Source organism: Ptychodera flava, chromosome 18 (genome assembly GCF_041260155.1).
Source record: "Ptychodera flava strain L36383 chromosome 18, AS_Pfla_20210202, whole genome shotgun sequence".
Lineage (NCBI taxonomy): Eukaryota > Metazoa > Hemichordata > Enteropneusta > Ptychoderidae > Ptychodera > Ptychodera flava.
In genome coordinates this window covers 36965589-36989395 of record NC_091945.1, presented here as the reverse complement: position 1 = coordinate 36989395, position 23807 = coordinate 36965589, and the positions used below count along the sequence as shown (strand labels likewise).

Here is a 23807-nt window from a genome sequence, read left to right as displayed (position 1 = left end):
ACCATCCATAGTATAAAACATACAGTGCTTCATGTATATATGTGTGTGTGTGTGTGTGTGTGTGTATATATATATATATATATATATATATATATATATATATATATATATATATATATATATATATATATATCCCCAAGATTGTAGTTGTACATTTGACATTAGTTACGGGGATGTTACAGGATCTTGGGCGCACATCAGGGGATTACTGATGACACGGCTATTTGCATACACTGGGCGGGAGATTTTAAATTCTCATAGCATCGCTTTGACTGGTGTGATAAATTTGAATAATCATGATGGGCACTTTTGTGACATATGCAAAGAAGGGTCAAATGGTCGTACAGGGAACACACTTTGAAGGGGCGTTTTCCGAAAAAAGACGGAACAATTATTCAGTTTATTTTTTACTCAAGTTTGGTCACTACATATTCAAAGATATCATATGCAAGATTCAACAAGCAACCTAGCGGCCAATATAGCTTCGCTGTGTTTATGTAGAGAATAACTATTTTTGACACATGTTGATGAAGAAGGTGGAAATCTTTGATAGCTCAATGCAGTGGCCAGAAAAAAGTGGCTAAAATAAGCTGCAAAAATACACAATTGAAGATTTCATCATATTTGGAATATATCACATCGGATCATCCCTAAGAACATGTCAACCAAAGCTATCTGATGAGTAGTTTTTTGGAGAATAAAATTTTCTGACGGAAAATGGCAACAATTGCCCCTAAAAATAAAAATTGCAGATTTCATCATAATTTCAAAAGAACAAATTTAGTTCATCTATAGAAACCTGTAAACAAAATTTCAAGGATGTTAGACCAGTACTTTCTGAGAAACGCATTTTTTTGACCAAAAATGGCAAAAATTGCCCCAAAAATTCAAAATTGCAAATTTCATCATTATTTCAATAAATATCATTTAGTTCATCTGTAGGAACCTGTATACCAAATTCAAAGCTATCAGATGAGTAGTTTTGGAAATACACATTTTTTGACCAAAAATGGCAAAAATTGCCCCGAAAATACAAAATTACAGATTTCATCAGAAATTCAATACATATTATCTATATAAACCTGTATACCAAATTTCAAAACTATCAGATGAGTACTTTTTGAGAAATACATTTTTTGACCAAAAATGGCAAAAATTGCCTTAAAAATGCAAAGTTGCATATTTCAGCACAATTTGAACAAATCTGAAATAGATCATCCCTAGGGACATATGTACCAAATATCAAAGCTATCTGACTTGTAGTTTTGAAGAAGAAGATTTTTAAAGATTTTTTTTACCGAAAATGACAAAAATTGCCTTAAAAATACAAATATGCAAATTTCATCACAATTTGAACAAATCTGACTGAAGTCACCCTAAATAAACTGCATATCAAATTTCAAAGCAATCGGACAAGCGCTTTCAAAGAAGAAGATTTTTTTACCAAAAACACCAAAAAGTGCCCCAAAAAAATACAAATATGCAAATTTCACCACGATTTGAACAAACTTAAGTAAGGTCACCCCAAGTGAACTGCATATAAAATTTCAAAGCAATCGGACTAGCGGTTTCAGAGGAGAAGGCAATTGTTAACGGACGATGACAGACGACGACAACGACGATGGACGACGACGACGGAAGACGACGGAAAATCAACCTATTTGATAAGCTTTGCGTTGCTGACAGCGGAGCTAATAAAAATGAAGGCCTGAAACACACAGTATTGTAGATTTCATTTCCCATAATGCATTGTGATTTGTATCCTCAGAGACCTCAGTTAAAAGAATCATATTTCTTAATTACCTGATATTCTGTCTTTTACAGATATCTCTTGGTTTGAAAACAGAGTTTCATTGTCAACTAGAGAAATACAACTTCAAAACTTCATTATTTGATATTGTTTTGCTGTCAGCTGTGAGGGCTATTCTACTCTTATTGGCCTATGCACTGTGCAAAAGTAAACACTGGTTTATGGTTGCAGTAAGTATATTCTTTCGTTAATAACGCCTTGACTTCTGTATGTTTGTGCAATATTAATAATGTTAGCGTTACCTTGTTTGAAATAGCAGATATTATGTTATATCTGTATATGCTAGCAAGACTATTTATACTCTAAAAGAACATTTTAATATAATCTCTAAATATAATTTTGTTGTCTGATCATATTTTTGCAGCTGTAAAAAAGACTTCAATAACATTGATCTATTAAATTTATTTAATACTTTATGTTTATGTGCCTGCATAATGAATGTGAAAAATCATATGAAATAGTTATTACAGGGTAGTTGCAATGAAAGAAACTACATGGATAGGATGTTTGATAAACATCTGTTAAGTATAGTGTTACTTTTATTGTTGGCTAATGATATGATGTTGAGCAATGGATCGGAAGACATTGTCAACCATACTTGTTTTACATTTCTATTCTTCAGTGAAAATGGTTTATTAATCAACTGTAAAATTTAGCACTTAAATGTACTTTAAACAATTATAATTTTATATTTTTCAATGCCACAAGCTCTTTTGGTAAACCTAATTTTACCGAAAAAAACACTGTTCTTCTTGTTAAAAGACAGAAAGGAAGTATTATTCAATTCACAACATGTGTACAACCTTTCCTAGTATCTAACTCTTCCTATAATCAGAATTTCTCTATATTTTTCAGTTTACAACCTTTGCCACGTGTGCCTTCCTTATATCCAAAGTCATCGTCTTTGACTGGGTAAGTAAAGTCAAGTCAAAATCATCATAGACATGTAAGCTGTAGTTTGTGTGGTCCAGTTTTGTCATGCGATAAAGAATGTTGATATATTATAAAGGTGTAATAAAAAAAGTTGTGCATTCCTCCTATTTTCATAACAGATCTGGCAGTTGCATTCATGCTCTATTGACAATTTTCTTGTATTTCATGTTTTGAGATACTGGTTGTGAGGGCTAGCTTTCAGGTATCTTGGTTCCAGCTTAAATTGTCAGGGCTTGCAAGATCAGAGTGCTTCTTTTCAACTCAATGTCAAATTACAAGCTGTAAAGGTTATTTACAGGTAGCTGTGGTTACATGTCTTTGGACAACAAACTGTACTCTGTCAAACCGAAGTATGTACCAGTAATTTCAGAAAAGCAAGAATATTTCAGAATGTATCTTAATTCATTAGCTACTATAGACTATAGTCTATAGAAGCTATTGGGATGGGTATCCGTCCGGCGTCCGGCGTCAGTCTGTATGTATGTATGTATGTATGTATGTATGTATGTCCGTTTGTGAGGCGTCCGTCCACTCAAATATCTTGAGAACCGCAGTACTTACTGATTCGATATTTGTTGTGTAGATTAAAAATATGATTTTGAGAAACTAATTTTTTTAATTTTTTGATATTGTTGAAAATAGGCAAATTAATGCCAAAAAGGTGTTTTTTGATAAAAAATCTTCTTCTTCATAACCGCTGGTCAGACAGCTTTGTTATTTGGTATACAGGTCCCTAGGGGTAACCCAACTTAGATTTGTTCAAATTGTGATGAAATATGCAAATGTGTATTTTTAAGGAATTTTTTTGTCATTTTTGGTCAAAATTTGACTTGCATTGTATGTAATTCTTGTACTGTATAAACCCTATCAATTCACCCAGAAAAAAATAATTAATATGATTTTAAATAATTGAATTAATTTGGAAATCATCAAAGCCAAAATAATTTTTATGTAGAATTATCAGAAAGTTCAATCTTTTTTGACAGTTTCATAGTGAAATGCTTACCATCTTGGAGGATTAAAACATGTAAAGGCAACTTTCCTGAATCCCAACTTTGACATATTCTGAACCGTCATTTATTGTGCCCTGTATGTTATCTAAAAGAAATTGCTCAAAATAGTCAATAGAGATAGAGATAGAGATAGAGATAGAGAAGTTCTAATTTCCATTTATGGTTGACTTGGTAAGGATAAAATAAAATTACTTTTTGAGGAAAAAAATAGAGTGGTCAATTAAAAGAGTGGTCAAAGTGATAGGGTTTTTATGGTAAAGCTTGGCTGTAAGATTCCTCATGTGCTATTTATAGCAATTATGCAATCTGTGTAAACAGTGCAATGAAAGTTACATGATTCCTTATAATGCTTTTGATGACCTTGAACTTCTTAAGTTTCAAACATTTGTCTCTTCAGTGTGCTTTCTCTGAGTATGTACAGTCTCAACTTATTCAACAGAACTCACTTACAATGTTAATGAAAGATATCCACCTTCTTCATCAATACATGTGTCACAAAAGGTTATTCTCTACATATTACACAGCAGAGCTCTGTGAACTGTTGAGTTGCTTGTTTTTTCAAAACCGCTGGTCAGACAGCTTTAACATTTGGTTTACAAGTCCCTAGGATGACCTATTAAAGTGAGATAATTTCATACAGTCAGGAAATACTTAATTTTGTATCCATGTCTATCAATTCACCCAGAAAAAAATAATTAATATGATTTTAAATAATTGAATTAATTAGGAAATCATCAAAGCCAAAATAATTTTAGTGTAGAATTATCAGAAAGTTCAACTTTTTGTGACAGTTCATAGTGAAATGATTACCATCTTTGAGGATTAAAACATGTAAAGGCAACTTTCCTGAATCCCAACTTTGACATATTCTGAACCGTCATTTATTGTGCCCTGTATGTTATCTAAAAGAAATTGCTCAAAATAGTCAATAGAGATAGAGATAGAGATAGAGATAGAGAAAGTTCTAATTTCCATTTATGGTTGACTTGGTAAGGATAAAATAAAATTACTTTTTGAGGAAAAAAATAGACTGGTCAATTAAAAGAGTGGTCAAAGTGATAGGGTTTTTATGGTAAAGCTTCGCTGTAAGATTCCTCATGTGCTATTTATAGCAATTATGCAATCTGTGTAAACAGTGCAATGAAAGTTACATGATTCCTTATAATGCTTTTGATGACCTTGAACTTCTTAAGTTTCAAACATTTGTCTCTTCAGTGTGCTTTCTCTGAGTATGTACAGTCTCAACTTATTCAACAGAGCTCACTTACAATGTTAATCAAAGATATCCACCTTCTTCATCAATACATGTGTCACAAAAGGTTATTCTCTACATAACACAGCAGAGCTCTGTCAACTGTTGAGTTGCTTGTTCTTTCAAAACCGCTGGTCAGACAGCTTTAATATTTGGTTTACAAGTCCCTAGGATGACCTTAGTAAGATAATTTCATACAGTCAGGAAATACTTAATTTTGTATCCATGTCTATAGTAGCTTCAGGGACTTTGGCCCTATGTTTTTATTACAGCGTCAATTTTATATCCCTTTCAAAACTTGCATTCTACTGTGATTGAAAGGGCGGTCTGTTTGTGTATGTGTTGTGGATCACACCTAAAGCCCATTCACAATCAGAGCCCGTTATGCACTTCAAATTGTTTAATACTTGTCCTCAGATTACAAACAAACAATGCAGTTTATTCCCCAGACCATACTGCAACTTTGATGTCAAGCCATATGTATTGGTGAGAGTCATGTTTTTTGGTAGTCACTAAAAAACTTCAGTGTCTACAATTACAGAAGGGTTTATGCTGTAAGGGTATAATAAACCTTGAGTAGATGATTGTGGAATCAATGACTGTCAACAAATACAAATCTATTAATTATATTCCGTTTATTCAACAGAACCAGAAAAGTAGCACATTACCAGACGAATGTCATCGAGGTTCTAGCCATCCGTTAGATTACATAATATTTCTCATATCCTTTGCAATGGCATGGATAGAAACATGGCTGCTAGATTGGAAAGTTCTTCCAAGGGAGAAGAAATTTGCTCACAGTAAGTCAGTCCAATTTTCCAACAAATCAGTAAATACTCATGAACTACCATGGCTAAAAGTGTACATGGCCAAAGAATTGCTGAATTGACCTAGATGCCGATCTTAGTGATCATCAACACGTAAATGGATATGCTTCCCCTAATGAACAGCATTTTATTGGTTAATGTCTAGTGCATTTGTTGTGTTGCTATCAGTGCATGTGATGTAGTGCTATTCAACATGACATATTTGGAAGGTTTTATATCACTATCATATCAGCTACTATATACACACACAGTTATGGTAAGGATGGCTAATACAGACAGACGTCTTAGTTGTGTATAGTTACAGGTGTCAAAGTGACGTACCAGCACATATTTGTTCTTTTATATCCAAGGAGGTTACAGTTCCCAACCTCCTGACAGAATTTATTTGAGAGCACATTTAGTTTTTGTGAAACTGTAATAAAACTTTCTTCCGTAAACTTCACTTGATATGATTACCAACAGTTGTATATGGATGTTTCAAAATACGCAAGTCACAAGAACTGTTTTGAACTTCTCTTTCACTTTCACTCAACTTTCACTTCCATAAAATTCAAGCTCATAAAAAAGGATTAACCATCACTTACTGTTCACATGACTACAAACAAAATGTTTCTTGTTTTCAACAGTGTACGAGAGACAGATTGCATCATCAAGTGAAAGAGCTCCGTTGCTAGGCAGTAATCAACCGCAGAGGACGAATCGTTTTGAATCCTATCGATCAGATCCTGGATCGGAATTTTATACACCTAGTGGTAAGTTTCCACAAATCAGAATGCAGTTACTCTTCCAAGTCATGCAAATTAATGTCACATCATATGCAATACAGTGATTTTCATCAACATGTGATGGATAATGATTGGTAACAAAATGAGTAAACATTACCAACCAAGCAGAAATATATTGATTTCATGAACGTCAATAAGTAATACATTCTGTACACTTATATCACAAACATCAAACAAACAAACAGAAATACCGTACAGAGTGCATTCTTGATGGCAAAACTGTAAGAACTACATGTAATAACCTTAGAGAATATACTTCAATTAATTTGAAATAGTCTTGAACGGCCTTCACTATAAAAAATCTGACAATTGTTATTATATATAAAATCTTATTCAAATAAATTATGCCACCATTGTCACTTGACAGTAACTTGAGTAAGATTTATATTTCTTGAACAGGCTGATCACAACTGCTTGTTGTGGATAAAGGCCCCAGAACAGTGAAATAATCATCAACATTATATCAATACCACTTGAAATGATCATTATGTTCACAATTTTGTCACGTTGATTAAATTTTAAACAGTTAGCAAGAACTGTGACCCAACATTATCAATAGCTATGTATACATAGTCACATAACTTACAAATTACAAACAAAAGTTTTAAATGCCCATTTTGAAGACTTTGAAGGCTATAGAATGTAATTGTGATATTTTTTATCATTTGTAAAATGACAGAGGGCTAACACTCACATGAGACAAAATCTCTTTATCAAGATTGGACCCACTTGACCTACATTAGTTCATGTACATAGTACTTTTCTAATACAAAGTAATGTAATTGGTTTGTTTTCACTTTGTTCAATGTCACTTCATTCCATAGCATTTAATCCTAAAACCATTTTATCACATTGCACTTTTATCCTATAAAGCTTCTAACTTCACCCGGTCTGAAGGTCGGAGTTGAATTTTATCCTGAATTTGCAATCTTCAAGAGATTGACTACAGTAAGAAATTGTAAAAAACCCTAATTGCTACCTAAAGTCCCTGACACTAATCAAGCCCCAGTTTTCTGTCAAACAGGCTACACATTGACATGAATTCTGAATGATGACACTATCCTGCCAAGCACACAATCTTCGTCAATTGTCACGAGGAAATATTTTATAATGAACTATTTTGAGGGAAATAGTCAGGCTTTAGGGTTAAATAATTCTGTCAATCTTCTCTACTGTGCCTCCAAATTTCCTCTGAATCAGACATGACTGTCACATGTGAAGCTAGATTATTGTGCACTACAATTCATGTCATACATGTAGGAAGTAACAAGGATCTTAAAATAACTGGACCAGTATACCTTTTACTCTTGCAAAAACTGAGACATTAGAAAATAAAATCAACAACACAACATCTATTAGTTGACATGTAAGATTTAACATGTTAATTGGTCATAGGTTACAAGTATGCAAACTATGATAAAACAAACAATATACCTTAAAGGATTCTGTCATTTCAGTTAATACTCAGTCACAAAACTACATGCTCATCATGATCACCCTTAGCATCATTCCAATGAAATGCCAAATTTTCAATTTATGGATGTTGTTCAGAAATCTAGTGCAAGCAAGCAAATAGGTAATACATCAACAACAACAGAGGAGTACTCAAGTATGTCACTGCATTGAGCAACTACCACCATGGATGTTTGTTGAACATTGCAATAGCAGTAAGAATACATTTTATTCACTAGCAATGTAGTGATACAAAATTGTGTATTTCTCATACTGTTGATCCCATTTCAATAAAAAATTTTTTATCAATATATTGTCAATATAATCATGCAGACCACATGTACAAATTATGAATGATTATTTCATATTACTTACCAACACAGCCCGACAATCCACTCACTATAAGCAATTGTAGTTCAAAGTCCATACAGACTATCTACACTAGGCAGTGATTGACTGATTGAATATGAATATGCATGTGGGTCAGTTTATAAACATGTACATGTACCCAGGTGTACCCGTCAGATGTCTCCTTATTTGACAGCCAGACAAAACCAGCATCACACCAGTGCCTTGCTTGTCATCTAACATACTGGTACAGCTCAACTGAATACTGATGACTGTGACAGCCACACAGACATAGATTGTGCTACACAATTGCAATTTCTAAAGTGGTCAGTACCACAAGAACTTTAATACTGTAACTGTAAGTCCTATGCAGCTACCAGCAACCATTACACTAGGGACCAAGAACTCTACTGATTGAAATGTTGTCATAAAAGATTTGTCATCCCAGTGAATCACAGGGTTTTGACAAGCTTGAAAGGGAAAGTGATCAATGTGGGATAAAAAGTCATAGCTGAGTTGTCTTAATGGAAATTAGTGTTAACATGCTCAAGGGTGTGATGAATTTAGGAGCCATTTTGTGACAAAATAGCTTACAGACAGTGATAGTTGAGTTTCTCAAGAACGTTTAACAGCTTATGGGTTACACATATATTGAAGGAAAGAGTAAGTGGTATTGTGGCAATGAGAATAATCTGCAAATAGTGATAATTTAGTCATCTTCAGGAGAAGTTGCCAGGCCAGTTTTGACCAATTTTGAAGTGATGTGGCAATGAGAATGACTTGTTAATTGTAATGCTCCATGAAATTATTCCAGGCCATGACTTTGATGAATTTGAAGTGATTTGGCAATAAGTGGGAATATTGATAGGCTACAGGTTGGATGAATTTCTACAGTGATGTGGCAATAAGAATATGCAATAATGACAGTTGATTTGTCTTATGTGAAGTGTGCATTCATATCTACAGCAATCATAAAATCGGAAAGCATAGAGGGTGTAAAAACAAAGGTTAACTTTATTTCATTAATGTACTTGCATCTACAAAATCCTTGTGTTATGTTGCATGAAAGACTTCTATTATCTTACACTGTATACAGATGGTCTCAAGTTCTCTGCTTGGCATAACAGCCATCAAAAGTCATCTTCACATGGAACTCATTCACCACCCACCACTCACAAAAAACAATCCTACTTGTTCTAAAGGCAAAACATTCTGCAGATAAAAGTGTAAAGTAATACTTAGTTAAATGTTTGAACCAAAACCATCTTTAAACAGTCAACATTCATTGAGGTTTAAATCTGTAAGGCATGAACTTCAAAAGATATTGTTCACATAATCAGGGAAAGATCTCTCGCTGCTTCTTAACTCTTACAAGTCAATAAGATACTTTATCTGTGAGACAGAAGGTACAAAATAGAATTTCTCAATTGATCAAAACACCATCATGTCAACTCAGTCACAAGATATTAAAATAAAATGACAGTACCATATGTTGAGTGAACTGTGTACAGGACTTTGATAAGAAAATGCTAATGGAAAATTGTTACATTGTCTGTATAAAATTAAATACTTTTTTCAATAGCAGAAACTGAGTATAATCCACAGAATCAAAATTTGCTGAACAATTTACTTCTTTCATGGCTAAGAAAAATAATACAATGTATTTCAAACCATAATGATATTCAAAATTGATGCCACATAAAGGTAACAGCTAATGAAGTCCCATTTACTATACATATCATTTAGCATTTATCTAATCATCTCAAAACGGACGAACTACGAGCAGACCTACGAGCTCGTACGAGCGAAGTACGAGTGACGTAATGTGCCTTACTTTCAAAGTACGAGTGACGTAATGCAGGTCCCAAAATCGACAAAGTGAGCGTCAAGCTGAGCGTGGAAAAACAAAAACAGCGTCGAACTGAGTGTTGAAAAAAAAAGACAGAATAGGATTCGAAATGAACGTAGAAACATGCCAAACAGAATGTCAAAGAGGGGTTCTGAGTACGGGTGCTAAAATATAGCAAATATGCGAAATAAACACGTAATGACTTGACTGATTTCAGCTTGAATATAGCAAGTACGGGAACGAGTTCAAAACGTCTTTCACGTGGGTAGGCCCTACTACTGACTTTGCAGCACTATATTTATAACACTGTTGACAAAATCTCAACAACAATAAATTGTGGGTTCATCGTAATTGGTATTGCATGCATTAGTGAATTTTCAAAAATGACATTCATAATTGCATATATTTCAACTTCGGTAGCAAGAAAACCGACGACTCTGAGTGACTGGCATAGAGTATCTCTGTATTACAAATCACTAAATATTTTAAGGCCAATAATATACATGTATTTGAAGAATGAGCATTGTATGCATTCATTTGACACAAGTACCTCTTTCTTGACTGTGAAATTCTAAAAACAATTTATTGTTTTAAACTTGCATGTATCAGAGTTAATGTTCCGATTGTAATTTTTGAATTATATATCGAACAAGTTGTTAATTCTTCTGAAATCATTTGAATATCAATTGTCTTAGATATCATTGGTTATGTTTCGAATCAACATCATTATTTGAGTTGATGTATCGTCCCTGAACAGCTGTGAAGTGCTTTTATTGGTCATATACAAGTTGTACCAGTACTTTGATATTTGGGTAGTTTTTATATTCAATTCTAAAATTATCAAGTACAACAACCTTACAAGGATCATCATCAGTTAATGCCAAAGCTTTAATCTCTTCTAATCCATCCCATTCATTATCAATGCGACAAATGAAACGCCCACCCATTTCAAATTTCTGGACACGTCCCTTTTCACCCACATACACATGCCTATATTTGTCTATTGCAATACATGAGGGAGATGTTAGTTCACCATCACCCTTGCCATGACAACCAAAATGATACAAGAATTCACCATCTTGTGTAAACACTTGAATCCGATGGTTGTCACGGTCTGGAATAAACATATGCCCTGTGCTTGATATGATCAAAGATGTGAAGTTGCTGAACTCACCCTGACCTTTACCACTTGGTAACAAGATTGACTTTACATATTCTCCATGCTTATCATATATACTGATGCCGCTATGATCTCTATGATCCCTATCATGTAATATGTAAATATTGCCATTTGCTGGGTTCACAGCAATAGCTATTACTATTTGGTAATGCATTTTTGATTTCAAGTTTATCTCAGTAGTTTCTCCATTTTCATTTTGGATTTCCAGTATTGATCGATAGAATTGCTCATGATTATTCCCTCGATAAGGATCTTCTTGTGGATCCGTTACACTGAAATATACTCCATCTGAACAAGCTATTGGATGTTTTTCAGTAGTTATTGTATTTCTGAGTACACCATCCATTGAAATGTGAAGGAATTTATTATCTGTCCCTAATGTGACAATGTCTCCAGCTTTATTCAATGCAATTCCATAATATCCTGTACTAATGCAATCTTGTTCAAGTGATCTACCCATAGTTTTCACCAATCCTTTAACATGCTGAATGATGATGGGTGAAGTGGGGAGTTCTTCATTCCTTATTGTCACATTCACCTGATAATTACCAAGCTGCTTCCTGTATACATACATCAAATATGTACCATCACTTTGATTGGAGACAGCCATGGCTTCCCTTGATCCATCTGGTCTCAGCAACATGGCCTTGACCTCTTGTCTAGAGATGACACAATTACCGTCATCATCTCTGGTTGTGATCACTAATCTGACAGGTTTACCTTTCTCAGTAGACTCTATGTCAACAGTACACTTTCCAATGCAGACATCAGCATGCCGTACCAGTTGGCTGTTCATGTTGTTGAACTGTATGTGAACTGCTGACTGCTCATTCTCACTGCCTTCTTTTAATTTGGTTTCCATGGCAATTAGTGTTTGTAATTGGTGTACTATGTTTTCTTTGGTAGAAAGAAGGTGTACAGCGTTCCCATGATGCACCAGTGTCTCTACATAGTTACGTGTTCCTTTGATATTTCCGTGTGTCAATTCTAGTTTATCAATGTCTGCCTGAGCATCTTTCTTTTTCTGATTGTATTTTCTCTTTATTTCATCCACCATTCTCTCTTCTTCTTCCCTTGTTTTCTTGATAATTTCTTCAGCTTTCCTGTGAATTTCTCTTTCTTCTTCCTTGCACTTGTCTTCCAGTTGGTTGCATTCAGCCTTTATGGTGTGAAGGACGTGATCAATCTCCTCCTCCTTTACTTTCATTTTATCCACCATATTTCTCAGTAGTGTACGATACTCCTCAGCAACCACCTTCAAGTCACTGTGTGAGTGATCTGGGATTCGATGATTGACAATAGTACATCCAGTACAGACAGGTGTTTGACACGTGTTGCAGTAGAAAGTCACAAGTTGATCAGGATGAATGGTGCAGTATACATCTTTCACAATTACTGAGAGTTTAGAGGACTTCACTTGTGTGTACTCTTCAGTAGTAATGATGCGGTGAGATCTGAGTGCTGGGAAATTTCTGTGTACATTCACACAGTGATCACAGTTGAACTGTTGACAGTCTAGACATCGTTGAGTAGCTGTCTTCTCTTCACAACCTTCACACTTGATCTCAACTTCTGTTGTAGAATCCATTGTTTGCTGGAATATTTCAATCAGATTGGTCATAAAAAAGTTGTCTTTTAGTGCGGATACTCCACCCTCTGGAAGTTGACATGGCGTAGAACATGTGGGACAGGATAAGGATCCTTTCTTTTCAACAAGTGTGACAAGGCATTGTTGACAGAATGTATGTAGACATGGTAAAGTCTTTGGTGTCTTAAACTGTTCTAGACAAATACTGCATTGTAGGAAATCTTCACTAATTTGCTCCAGAACAGAAGTTTCTGCTGCAGACGCCATATCCAGCCACTCACTTGCCACGTATTCATGACATGGTACCTTTAAGATAATGCTTATTGTTAATTTAGCAAGTCAGCATGGAAATGAGACTAATGTGTTTAGTGCTAACCTTGCTTGTAGTACACAGGCCTAGGGAGTCATTACTGTAATCTTGCGTGGTTTCATTGCAATAATTGGTTACTCATTGACCCAAACAAGGCAGACTGTTTAGGGGAGAACCATTTGATTTCTGGGGAGGGGTATGGAGGAAGTGAGTATGGGAGCAACTTTTTTTTCCAGTTAGAGTGACAGCAATTTTTACTTTCTACTGTCAGACCTGCATCAATTTTTTTTTTCAAATGGAGTAGCAGTGCAATTTTTTTTAAAATGGTCATCAAGTTTGTAATGCATTGTATATAAGGGAGCTGTCATTATTTACGGCCTGGGACTCCGAAATTTCGAGTGACCCCCCCCCCCCCCTCGCCAACCATGATGAATTTGAGTAACCTCCCTCTCTAACTCTGAAATTTTGACTGATTCCCCCCACTTAGAAAAGTTAAATACCAATACATGTAATTGTAAAATTTACAAAATACAGGAACAGTAAAGACCTTTCAAGTCCTGATGTACCCTTCTAGACTATCATCAGTTATCTCATGACAGTTCAAAAAACGTGAACCCATCAAAATGAAATTCAAAGTCACAACAAAATAAAGATATAAAAGCTCACGCTATAACCAATACCTAACCATATAGTATATTGTTTAATTTGGATGGGTATTATGACAGGGTTTTCACTAGGATATCTGACCGGGCAGAATTTGAAAGTACAGAGGGAGAACACGCGAGAGGCTTAGGGTGAAGTGTCACAGGGGCTTTCCCCTATCTTGCATGGAAATTTTTAAGATTTTGGTGTGTGCAATGGTGCAGTCTGGTTCAATCTGAGAGGTGTTTTTAATTTTTTTACCAAGTGAAACTGTTAGAACACCCCAAGGGGAGAGCACGAGAGGGGGTTCCCCCTCTCGTATTGGAAATTTTGAGAAATTGATGTGTTGAATGGTGCAATCTGAAAGGAGTTTCAGTTTATTTTGCACTGGGTAAAACTGTTTGAAATGACATTTAACACTGATATTTTTTTACATTTTTTGCATGATCAGTGTTTGAGTCACAATATTCAACAACCAAACAATGACAATACATTTTGTTACAGTGACGGCACCAATTATTTTGACGATGAGATACAGCTGGATATTGATACACTACCGAATTAGGTTTGTCAGTTTGCTCACAAATTTACCCTTTTAGTGGTCAACTTTTACAACTTTGCGCCAACATTAGACAGACTAAAACAGCAGGTGACGCAGCAAGATGTCTGTAAACTAATTTACTATGTAGTATGTTTATATCTTTACAGCAGCTATCAGTTTCAATGGTGACACACACAGAGACTGGTTGCCAAGTTTTACAAGCAGTTCAAATTCACGGAGAGGTGGTAAAAGAACAACGTTACTGCAAATTTAGACTCGGAGGACAGTGTTCTTTGTAGTTGAATATCAATAAAATTCATGACTTCAAAAAAAATCTAAAACTATAAACAACACAAATCGATCTGAAAGAATCAGAACGTTTGAGTAGCGATAGCAATGTCTGGAAGTCAGGGCTTTGAGTCAGCAACTTTCTAGTCTAATAAAACTCAGACAACGACATGTTCTGGTATTGCCAGCCATGGTGGGGCTTTGTATACATACGCTGACACGTAATTAGCAGCTATCAGTTTCACTGGCGTAATGATCTGTACATTTGTACAAACAGACGTTGAACCAGACAACCAACCAGATAACCAAAGTAAAGTTTGTTCATTTTACACATCACTCTATTATTTTTGAAGTCATGAACTTTATTGATATTCAACAACAAAGAACACTGTCCTCCGAGTCTAAATTTGCAGTAACGTCGTTCTTTTACCACCTCTCCGTGAATTTGAACTGCTTGTAAAACTTGGCAACCAGTCTCTGTGTGTGTCACCATTGAAACTGATAGCTGCTGTAAAGATATAAACATACTACATAGTAAATTAGTTTACAGACATCTTGCTGCGTCACCTGCTGTTTTAGTCTGTCTGATGTTGGCGCAAAGTTGTAAAAGTTGACCACTAAAAGGGTAAATTTGTAAGCAAACTGACAAACCTAATTCGGTAGTGTATCAATATCCAGCTGTATCTCATCGTCAAAATAATTGGTGCCTGGTGCCGTCACTGTAAAAACAGTTCTGTTTGCCAGAGACTGAAGACAAATGGTCATTGAACTGAGGTCAATTAAAACATATGTTTCTATGATAGTAAAGGATTAATTCACAACAGTTCAGTTTTGTCCTAGATCCTGTGAAAATTTTGAGAAATTGATGTGTGCAGTGTAGTGCAATCTGAGAGGTATTTTCAATTTGTCTTTTACCAGTAAAACTGTTAGAAGACCCAAGGGGGAGAGCACGAGAGGGGGTGCCCCCTCTCACATCGAAATTTTTGAGAAATGGATGTGTGCAATGGTGCAATCTGAGAGACACTGTTTAAATTTATTTCGCACAAAAAAATTGAGTAACCCCGGCCCTCCTTCTTCCTCTCCACATTTTGAGTAACGCCCCCCTGAAGTTTTCAATTTTTTGAGTGACCCCCTCCTCACATTCCTCCGAATAAATGGCGAGACACCAGTGAATCGATAGTGCTTTGACCCTGGTCATATGATCTGGGTCCCCGGTAAACCAGTTTGTTGATTGAGTGATTCGTCTTAACAGTGTTTCGGAACCAAAATTGGGGTTCCTTCATCAGTCGCTCTCTTGTTTTGTATCCCCTCCGCTTGGTTGTGTGATTATTAAGTCATCTTTGTGCTCAAAGAGGAGAAGCCAGATTCGTTAATTGAGAGAGTTCGCCACTATTGACAGACTCTATTGTGAGCGATCCGGTGTGTGGTGTCATATTATAATTAACATGACCCAGCATCAATTCAAGTTCTCAGGGAAGATGTTATCTTTTGTGGTCAGAGAAACAAGGCTTTCACATTGTATTTCATTATATTTGTTGTTCCTCAATTTCTCATTGTCAACTTGTACATCTTTTGAACATATTTATATTAAGAGAATAATATGTTGGTTTTAACACTAGTTTATTGACTCCTGTCTTGTGTTTTAAATTTTCACAATTTACAGAAGTCAAATAGTCCCATTAGATAGTGCCTATGCCATTGAGATATTGCAACAGAACTCCTGAAATATGATTTCTTTGGTCAGAAAAGGGAAGGAAAACATTGAGTGTACTGAGGTGTAAAGTAGACCTATGTAGTGCATGCTTAAAGGCTTGGGAAAAAACATAAGAATTGCTTGTGGTAAAAACATTTGCGCCACCTATGGCGGCGCGCCGGCAAAGAATACATGAGAATAAGGTTTCCAAATTTTGCTCATTTCAGGTGCATTGTGACAATTTTTTTTTTCGCTTCTGTCTGTTATGAAATTTTTTTTTTCTCAGGCCATTACAGGATCAATTTTTTTTCCTTCTATTTCACCTGATGACAACTTTTTTTTTCTCAAAATCCTCCATACCCCCCCCCCAAAAAAAAATTAAATGGTTCTCCCCTTAGGTCATGTGTTAATCTTGTTGTTTTCCTGTTGACTGCAGGCTGCACATGCAAACAATCCTGGAAGTGCTATGTAGCATACAGAATAAAGGTTACATGGTAGCTTATCACATGGCAGTGTATATCAGATCCCAGTTCTGCTTAGCTCTGTTTATCAAACACATGACAACTGCCATGAAACCAGCATCAATAATTAACCAGATATTCTTCTGCTCATGCCACAGCATATAACAAACCAGAGCATTTGTGTCAAAGGTCAATTTCTTCACGTTTCTGTTCACTCATATTTCTCAATATTTTAATATAAGTAAATAATTTTAAATATTTTGACATATGGAGCATGACCTACTGAATGCTTATTGACTATTACCAAATATCAAGTCAGAATAAAGGTAGATCAACTGTGTAGTCTGTTACCAAATATCAAGTCAGAGTAGATCAGCTGTATAGTCTGATACCAAATATCAAGTTCAACAGAGTAGATCAGCTGCATAGTCTGATACCAAATATCAAGTTCAACAGAGTAGATCAGCTGTATGGTCTGATACCAAATATCAAGTCAGAGTAGATCAGCTGTATAGTCTGATACCAAATATCAAGTCAGAGTAGATCAGCTATATAGTCTGTTACCAAATATCAAGTCAGAGTAGATCAGCTGTATAGTCTGTTACCAAATATCAAGTCAGAGTAGATCAGCTGTATAGTCTGTTACCAAATATCAAGTCAGAGTAGATCAGCTGTGTAGTCTGTTACCAAATATCAAGTCAGAGTAGATCAGCTGTATAGTCTATTACCAAATATCAAGTCAGAGTAGATCATAATGCCAGCATTTTAACCAGAATTGTTACTGAATCACAGAGATAAGTAGTTGTTGTCATTTTTCACACCTTGTCACATGTAGAATGTATGTTACATGTAATGCTTCATTAATTAATTTCAAAATTTTTAATGTTCCTTATTATTTATATTCATAAATATCATTTCTTTTAAAGTATGTTGATGCAGCAACAGCTCATACCTTACTTCAAACATTGTACACAACTTTCCATAAAGTCCTGCAAGCTATGTAAAGTCTCAGTTGTAAAGTAGATATCTGTTTTTAGATGGAATGAATGGCATATACTTTTTAAGCTTAATTTGACAACATTCCTTGGTATAAATAGTTGAGGAATATATTTATAGGTCAGACAGAGGCCCTCTTCCCATAATTCTTTACTGCACATGTGATGGAGGGACTGTGGTCAAGAGTACTAGAAGTATCCATTTTCTGCTAAAGTGTTTAGTTTCTCATTTTTCTGATTCAGATTTACCTTAAAATCCTTTCACTGTAACATCTTCATTGTCAATGTCTTGTACCCCTTGAGAGTAAATGCCTAATGCGATGATAACTTAGAAAAGGAAATTTTTTTTATTGTTCTTTATGTTGGAAAAAAAGAAGGCAGTTTTGAGATGTTTCAAAATTTATGGTAGCTTCATGACTGTGCTTATGCACAATTGAATATTGGGTTTTATCAAACAGAAAATTATTGTTTTATTCTGTATGTCAAGCTACATTATCTCCATTAAAGAGTGAGAGTTTTTTGATCCATCATACAATTTGTAAATATAACGGCATATCTTGGTTTCTTTGTTCATTTGATTGCTATTACAGTGTTGTACTGCGTCCTATTGTACTTAGAAATTTGACAGTGTCTTACATACGTCGGTACATGTACTTTTGGCCACCTGTTGTACAGTGCAAATCAAATCAAGAATGTTGTAAATTTTACCTTACGTTACTCACTGACAGTGGAATGGAAGACACTCCACTGTCTTTGCCTTACCTTATCTTGAAGTCCATACTACATGTAAACTTAGTAACAACTTATTTTGAAAATTGATGACTACTGAAGGACACATAAGCTATCTAATAATGAGAAATAATGGTGCTGGACAGAAATACCTATATCTATTCTTATGTGGATTTGTTTACATGGTAAATATTCTTTATGAATCAGTTCATTAAAAAGTTCTGTATTGATTTAGAGTGATATAGCTCCAAGCATTTTGAATCAGAAAATGTTTGATTTGTTTTCACAGGTAGTGAAAGTGAAAGTGAAGTTGACAGTGATGAGAATGGCCATAGGAAAGGATTTCATTCCCTTCCAACCAGTCGCAGTGCTAGCTTTACAAATTTACATCTACTTGAACCCAAGGTAAGATTATTTTGTACTCTGTCAGCTCAAGACCCAAGGTAAATTTCCTGTAGTGATCATATCAGGATTGGACCAAATATTTCTATTCTGAGACAATAAGTGGCACAAATTTTGACAAGTATTATATCAATCTGAGTATCAGTACTTAATAAAGTTTCAAGCAAGTTTTGAGCCAGTAATACAAATAACATCCACTTTAAAGTGTTTTCAAAAGTCTATGACCAAATGCTAATCCCAGTAGGATTAACTAATATTTAACATGACACACATAAAGGTTTATCATCTCACTGATTGACATAAATCTAGGGAGTCCAGAGGCAGTAAGGCACAGTTTGTACTCTAACATGCCATACATTCACAAGCAGTTTTCAAACACAGCCAAACTCCCTAGCTTGGTTGACAAATTGCCACAAATGAACATTTAATCTTCCAGATAAAGTCTTCACAATGCCTTCAAATAGCCTGTACCATTGGTTGTGTCATAATTGTGTTGAATCCATGCATATTGTAGATTTAATTATTGACTGTTGGTAACATGATTTTTATGTAAGGAGAAGTGTAATTTTTAATAATATGTCTAATATGCATGGCAAGAAAGTGATTTGTTTATGATAGACATCCAATGTTCTGCTTTTGATATTGACCAAACTTATCAATGCTTGTTGTAATATCCATACCAATGTGTTATCTGTTGTTGACAATTACATTTTTAGCTCACATTTGGTATACCAATGTGAGGTAATCGTATAAGCTGAATCAGTTCATTTGCATCCCATTTGCATGTCTGTATGTATGTATGTATGTATGTATGTATGTATGTCCGTCCACGTCAAAAACAGCTAAACGGCAGAACCTACTGTCTTAGTATTTGGTGTACAGGTGCACCTTGGGGTGGAGATGTGAATTTGTTCAAATGAACTTGTCAGTGTCAAAAATATGCAAATGAGGGGGGGGGGAAAAGGTAAAACCCTGCAAATTGCTAAAACTCTGTAACCGTTGGTCAGATAGGGTTGAAACTTGGTGTGCAGGTTCCTTTAGGTATTCTAAAGTAGGTGTTTAAAATTTGGGATGAAATTTGCATGGTTTTTTTTTTCAGGTAATTTTTTCAGTTTTTAGTCAAAAAATGTTTAACTCTGAAACCGCTCATCTGATTGCTTTGAAAGTTGGTATACATGTTCCTCAGGATGACCTCAGTCAAGTGTATACAAATTGAATTGAAATTTTCATATTTGTAATTTTGGGGCAATTTTCCGAATTTTTGGTCAAAATTTTTTTATTCAAGAATAACTAATCTGATAGCTTTGATATTTGGTATACAGGTTACTAAGGTTGACCAAAATCAGTTTGATGAATATCGTGAAGATATCTTGAATTTTATATTTTTGCTGAATTTTTTGGTTATTTTTCTCATTTTAAGTAAAATTTCTTCTTCTCTGAAACGGCTAGCCAAATTGCTCTCAAATTAGGATTGGACGTTTGCAAGGGTGTTACCCTTCTAATTGTTGAAATTACGACAATTTGGAAATATTACTGTTTTGGGGCAATTTTTGTCATTTTTGATCAAAAAATCGTAAAAAATATTTTCATTTTAAAGCCCCTGGACAGACGGCTTTTATATTTGGTGTACAGATGTCCAGGGATGACAATAGTCAGATATGTGGAAATTGTCCTGAAATATACAAATTTGTATTTTTAAGACAATTTTGTCATATTTGGACAAGAAAACTTGTTCTCAAAATTACTTGTCTGATAGCTTTGTAATTTGGTACAAAAGTCCTGAGGGATGTTATTAGATAAATTTTCTGCTCAAAGTGTTGGGAAACCCCCAAATAGTTATATTTTGTGACCTTAAATGACCTACACCAACCCAGGATATGTTGTGAGACAGTTTCGAAGGCTGTGAACATAATTGTGTCATGTTTAATATCAATTTGTAGTAAAATTTTATCCTGAAAACAAAGCTGAGGTAAATGTTTTCATTGCGAACCAATTTTTGCAACTTTCGCATGTAAGACACACAAGAACTGATCAGAAATTTGGATCCAGGATAATTCCAGATGTCATAATCCCCCCCCCCCCCCCAGTGGAAGGAATTTCACTATCTGTAACTGATTTAAGTGCTGTTTACATTTGAATGATAGCACTCATAGCATTAATTAAAACATCCCCAAAGTTGTAAATATACTGCCAGCTGGTCTTATGTAAACATGGTCAACCAAGGGGTGGAACATTTGATATTCAGGAGGGGGTAGGGGATAGAAGATTGATGAGGTAGCATTCCTTTTTAAAAGATCCCTTTTATATTTTTTCCCACTATTTTTCCCCCCCCCTCTCCAACCTTTTCTTTTTGTCAAGCTTCTCTGGCTAATTTTTTGTTGACATTTGCTTATGTATGTAGGATCTGCTTGTCCCATTGCTATAGAAGTTGGTATGCATGTTTCTAAAGTTTACCTCCAGTACCTAAGTTGCAGACCTTACTTGCTTTTGTCATTCTTGTTTTTCTGGTTGATCTTTGGTACCCATACTGGTATGTACCAATTCAGATAAAATGTGAGCGACACCGTATAATTGCGGTATTTTTTGTATATGCTATCACCTCATCTTTATCAGGATCAAGAGTATTATCGCAAGGGTAAGGACGCCATGGAGAAACTTTTACAAATTCTAAAAACTGAAGATGGATGGAAGCTGGAAAAGGAGAATGGTACTGGTGTTACTGTGTATGCAAGAGATTTTGGAGAGTCAATAGGAAGACTTTACAAAATGCAGGTAAGTATAGCGCCCTCATGCGGCCTAAGTAATGCCACCGAGCAGCCCACCAATCAGTGCATCGCCATTTACAGTAAAGAGGAATTAAGTCCAATTAATGAACGCTATTATGAAAGAGAATATGACTTTACTGGACCATGGTCTCCCATATATAGTCTACCATTTAAGGTAGCCATAGACACAAAAACATGTGAATTCCAGTTCAAACTTCTTCATCATATTCTGTACACAAACTGCGATCTATCTAGAAGAGGTATGGACCAATCACCGCTCTGTTCATTCTGCCAAAACAGCAACGAGACACTAGATCATCTTTTCTACACCTGTAAGTTCACTGAGACCTGGAACGAGTTTCACACATTTTTCAAGGAATCTCTCAGTTTGTTCACTAGACATAACTTAAATGAAGTGCTCTTTGGTGTTGACGGTTGCTCTGACATTCATAATCACATGCTACTGTTAGCCAAAAGACACATCTATGCCATGAAAATGAAACAGAGTAAACCACACTTTGCAGCTTTTATGTTGCAAGTGAAATTCAACTACCATCTAGAGTACGAAATAGCTCTGGAAAAAGACAAATTAGAGAGACATTGCAGCAAATGGATTTCAATTTTACACAAAATTGTAGATAACTAAGCACTGTACTTCATTTTAATTTAAGTTCATGTTACTAAAGAAAATGTTACCAATAAAACAATTTAAATACAAAAAAAAAGTAGACAAAAGATCCTGGTGGAAAGTTTTATGTTGCATTTGTAGAAGTAAATGTTTTCATGTTTAGAACACATGTGGTTGCATTCTTCAGTGAAAATATCAATCAAGAGAATGATGTAGGATGTAAGACAAATAGAAACTGTAGTTGTTTGCATAATGAATACAATAGACTATGTGTCATAGTTGATGTGTATAATACTGAATAGAAAAGAAATGCCAGTATGCCTTACTTTACTCAACAATAATGGCAGAAGTTTATTTTACTATTATGTGACAATACTCTGCTTGCTCTAAACTACATGTCAAAAAAAGGCCCCTGAACTTGCATTATCTCCAAACATCACATACATGTTGAGAACAGACCCCTTAACTTGCATTATTATACCATCTTTGAACATCACCTACATGTTGGGAACAGACTCCTTAACTTGCATTATTATACCATCTTCGAACATCACATACATTTTGAGAACAGACCCCTTAACTTGCATTATTATCCTATCTCCAAACATCACATACATGTTGGGAACAGGCCCCTGAATGTGCATTATTATACCTTCTCAAAACATTACATACAGAATGATGATGATGTCCACTTGTTTGCAACTTTTAAATAACATATACCGGTAAATGGTACACTTTGTAGGTATTTGAGATTGGATACAAACCTTCGCTTCGAAAGTTAATAATCACAAATTAAGCAAGGTGATTGTTTACGATGACATATAATTTCAATATTTTTTGTTGTAATTTCAATAATTTTCCTGTTAGGGATTATACATCAAATATTTTCACTTGCAATTTGTATTCTTGCATAACAAAGCATGACACTTAATTGTTGGAGCTTGCATTTGATTGGTGTACCATATAGATTGAATTCTGATCCCAAAGTGGGACTTCTAGACGGCAGCAGAATTGAATACATGTACGCATTTGATATAATAACACAGACCTCTGTGTTTGGCACAACAGGGAATCGTTGAAATAGATGCAAGGTGCTTATTTGAAGAATTATTTTACAAATTAGAAGACTCTCCAAAGTGGAATCCAACAGTTTCAGATGCTAAAATACTACACACAATTGATGACCACACAGATATATCATACAACCAGGCTGCAGAAGCACCAGGAGGAATTGTCTCCACAAGGTAAACACAACATTTGGTCACTTTGAATAATCCATAGTCAACCGATTGTGTGCTTTCTTGGTTCACTTGAAT

At 35.1% G+C, this 23807-nt stretch overlaps 2 protein-coding genes across 6 annotated transcripts in view; one reads left to right on the top strand and one right to left on the bottom strand.

Moving 5' to 3' along the window:
• The window catches only part of LOC139117518 (stAR-related lipid transfer protein 3-like), a 54549-nt gene that overhangs the window by 13024 nt on the left and 17718 nt on the right, over window positions 1-23807 (top strand). For all 5 annotated transcript variants that reach the window (XM_070680712.1, XM_070680713.1, XM_070680714.1 and 2 more), the window contains 7 exons: window positions 1825-1980; window positions 2666-2722; window positions 5655-5808; window positions 6462-6587; window positions 18986-19101; window positions 21712-21870; window positions 23560-23735. In XM_070680712.1, coding sequence (XP_070536813.1) covers window positions 1825-1980; window positions 2666-2722; window positions 5655-5808; window positions 6462-6587; window positions 18986-19101; window positions 21712-21870; window positions 23560-23735 — 944 coding nt within the window. The remainder of the gene's footprint in view (window positions 1-1824; window positions 1981-2665; window positions 2723-5654; window positions 5809-6461; window positions 6588-18985; window positions 19102-21711; window positions 21871-23559; window positions 23736-23807) is intronic.
• On the bottom strand, window positions 9164-13333 carry LOC139117516 (tripartite motif-containing protein 2-like). The gene has a single exon (XM_070680709.1). It carries the CDS (start codon window positions 13302-13304, stop codon window positions 11040-11042), a length of 2265 nt encoding a protein of 754 aa, XP_070536810.1. The 5' UTR covers window positions 13305-13333; the 3' UTR covers window positions 9164-11039.

What these genes read in the sequence shown, in the direction of transcription:
- LOC139117516 (XM_070680709.1), bottom strand. Translation starts at nt 13,304, where the DNA reads ATGGCGTCTGCAGCAGAAACTTCTGTTCTGGAGCAAATTAGTGAAGAT.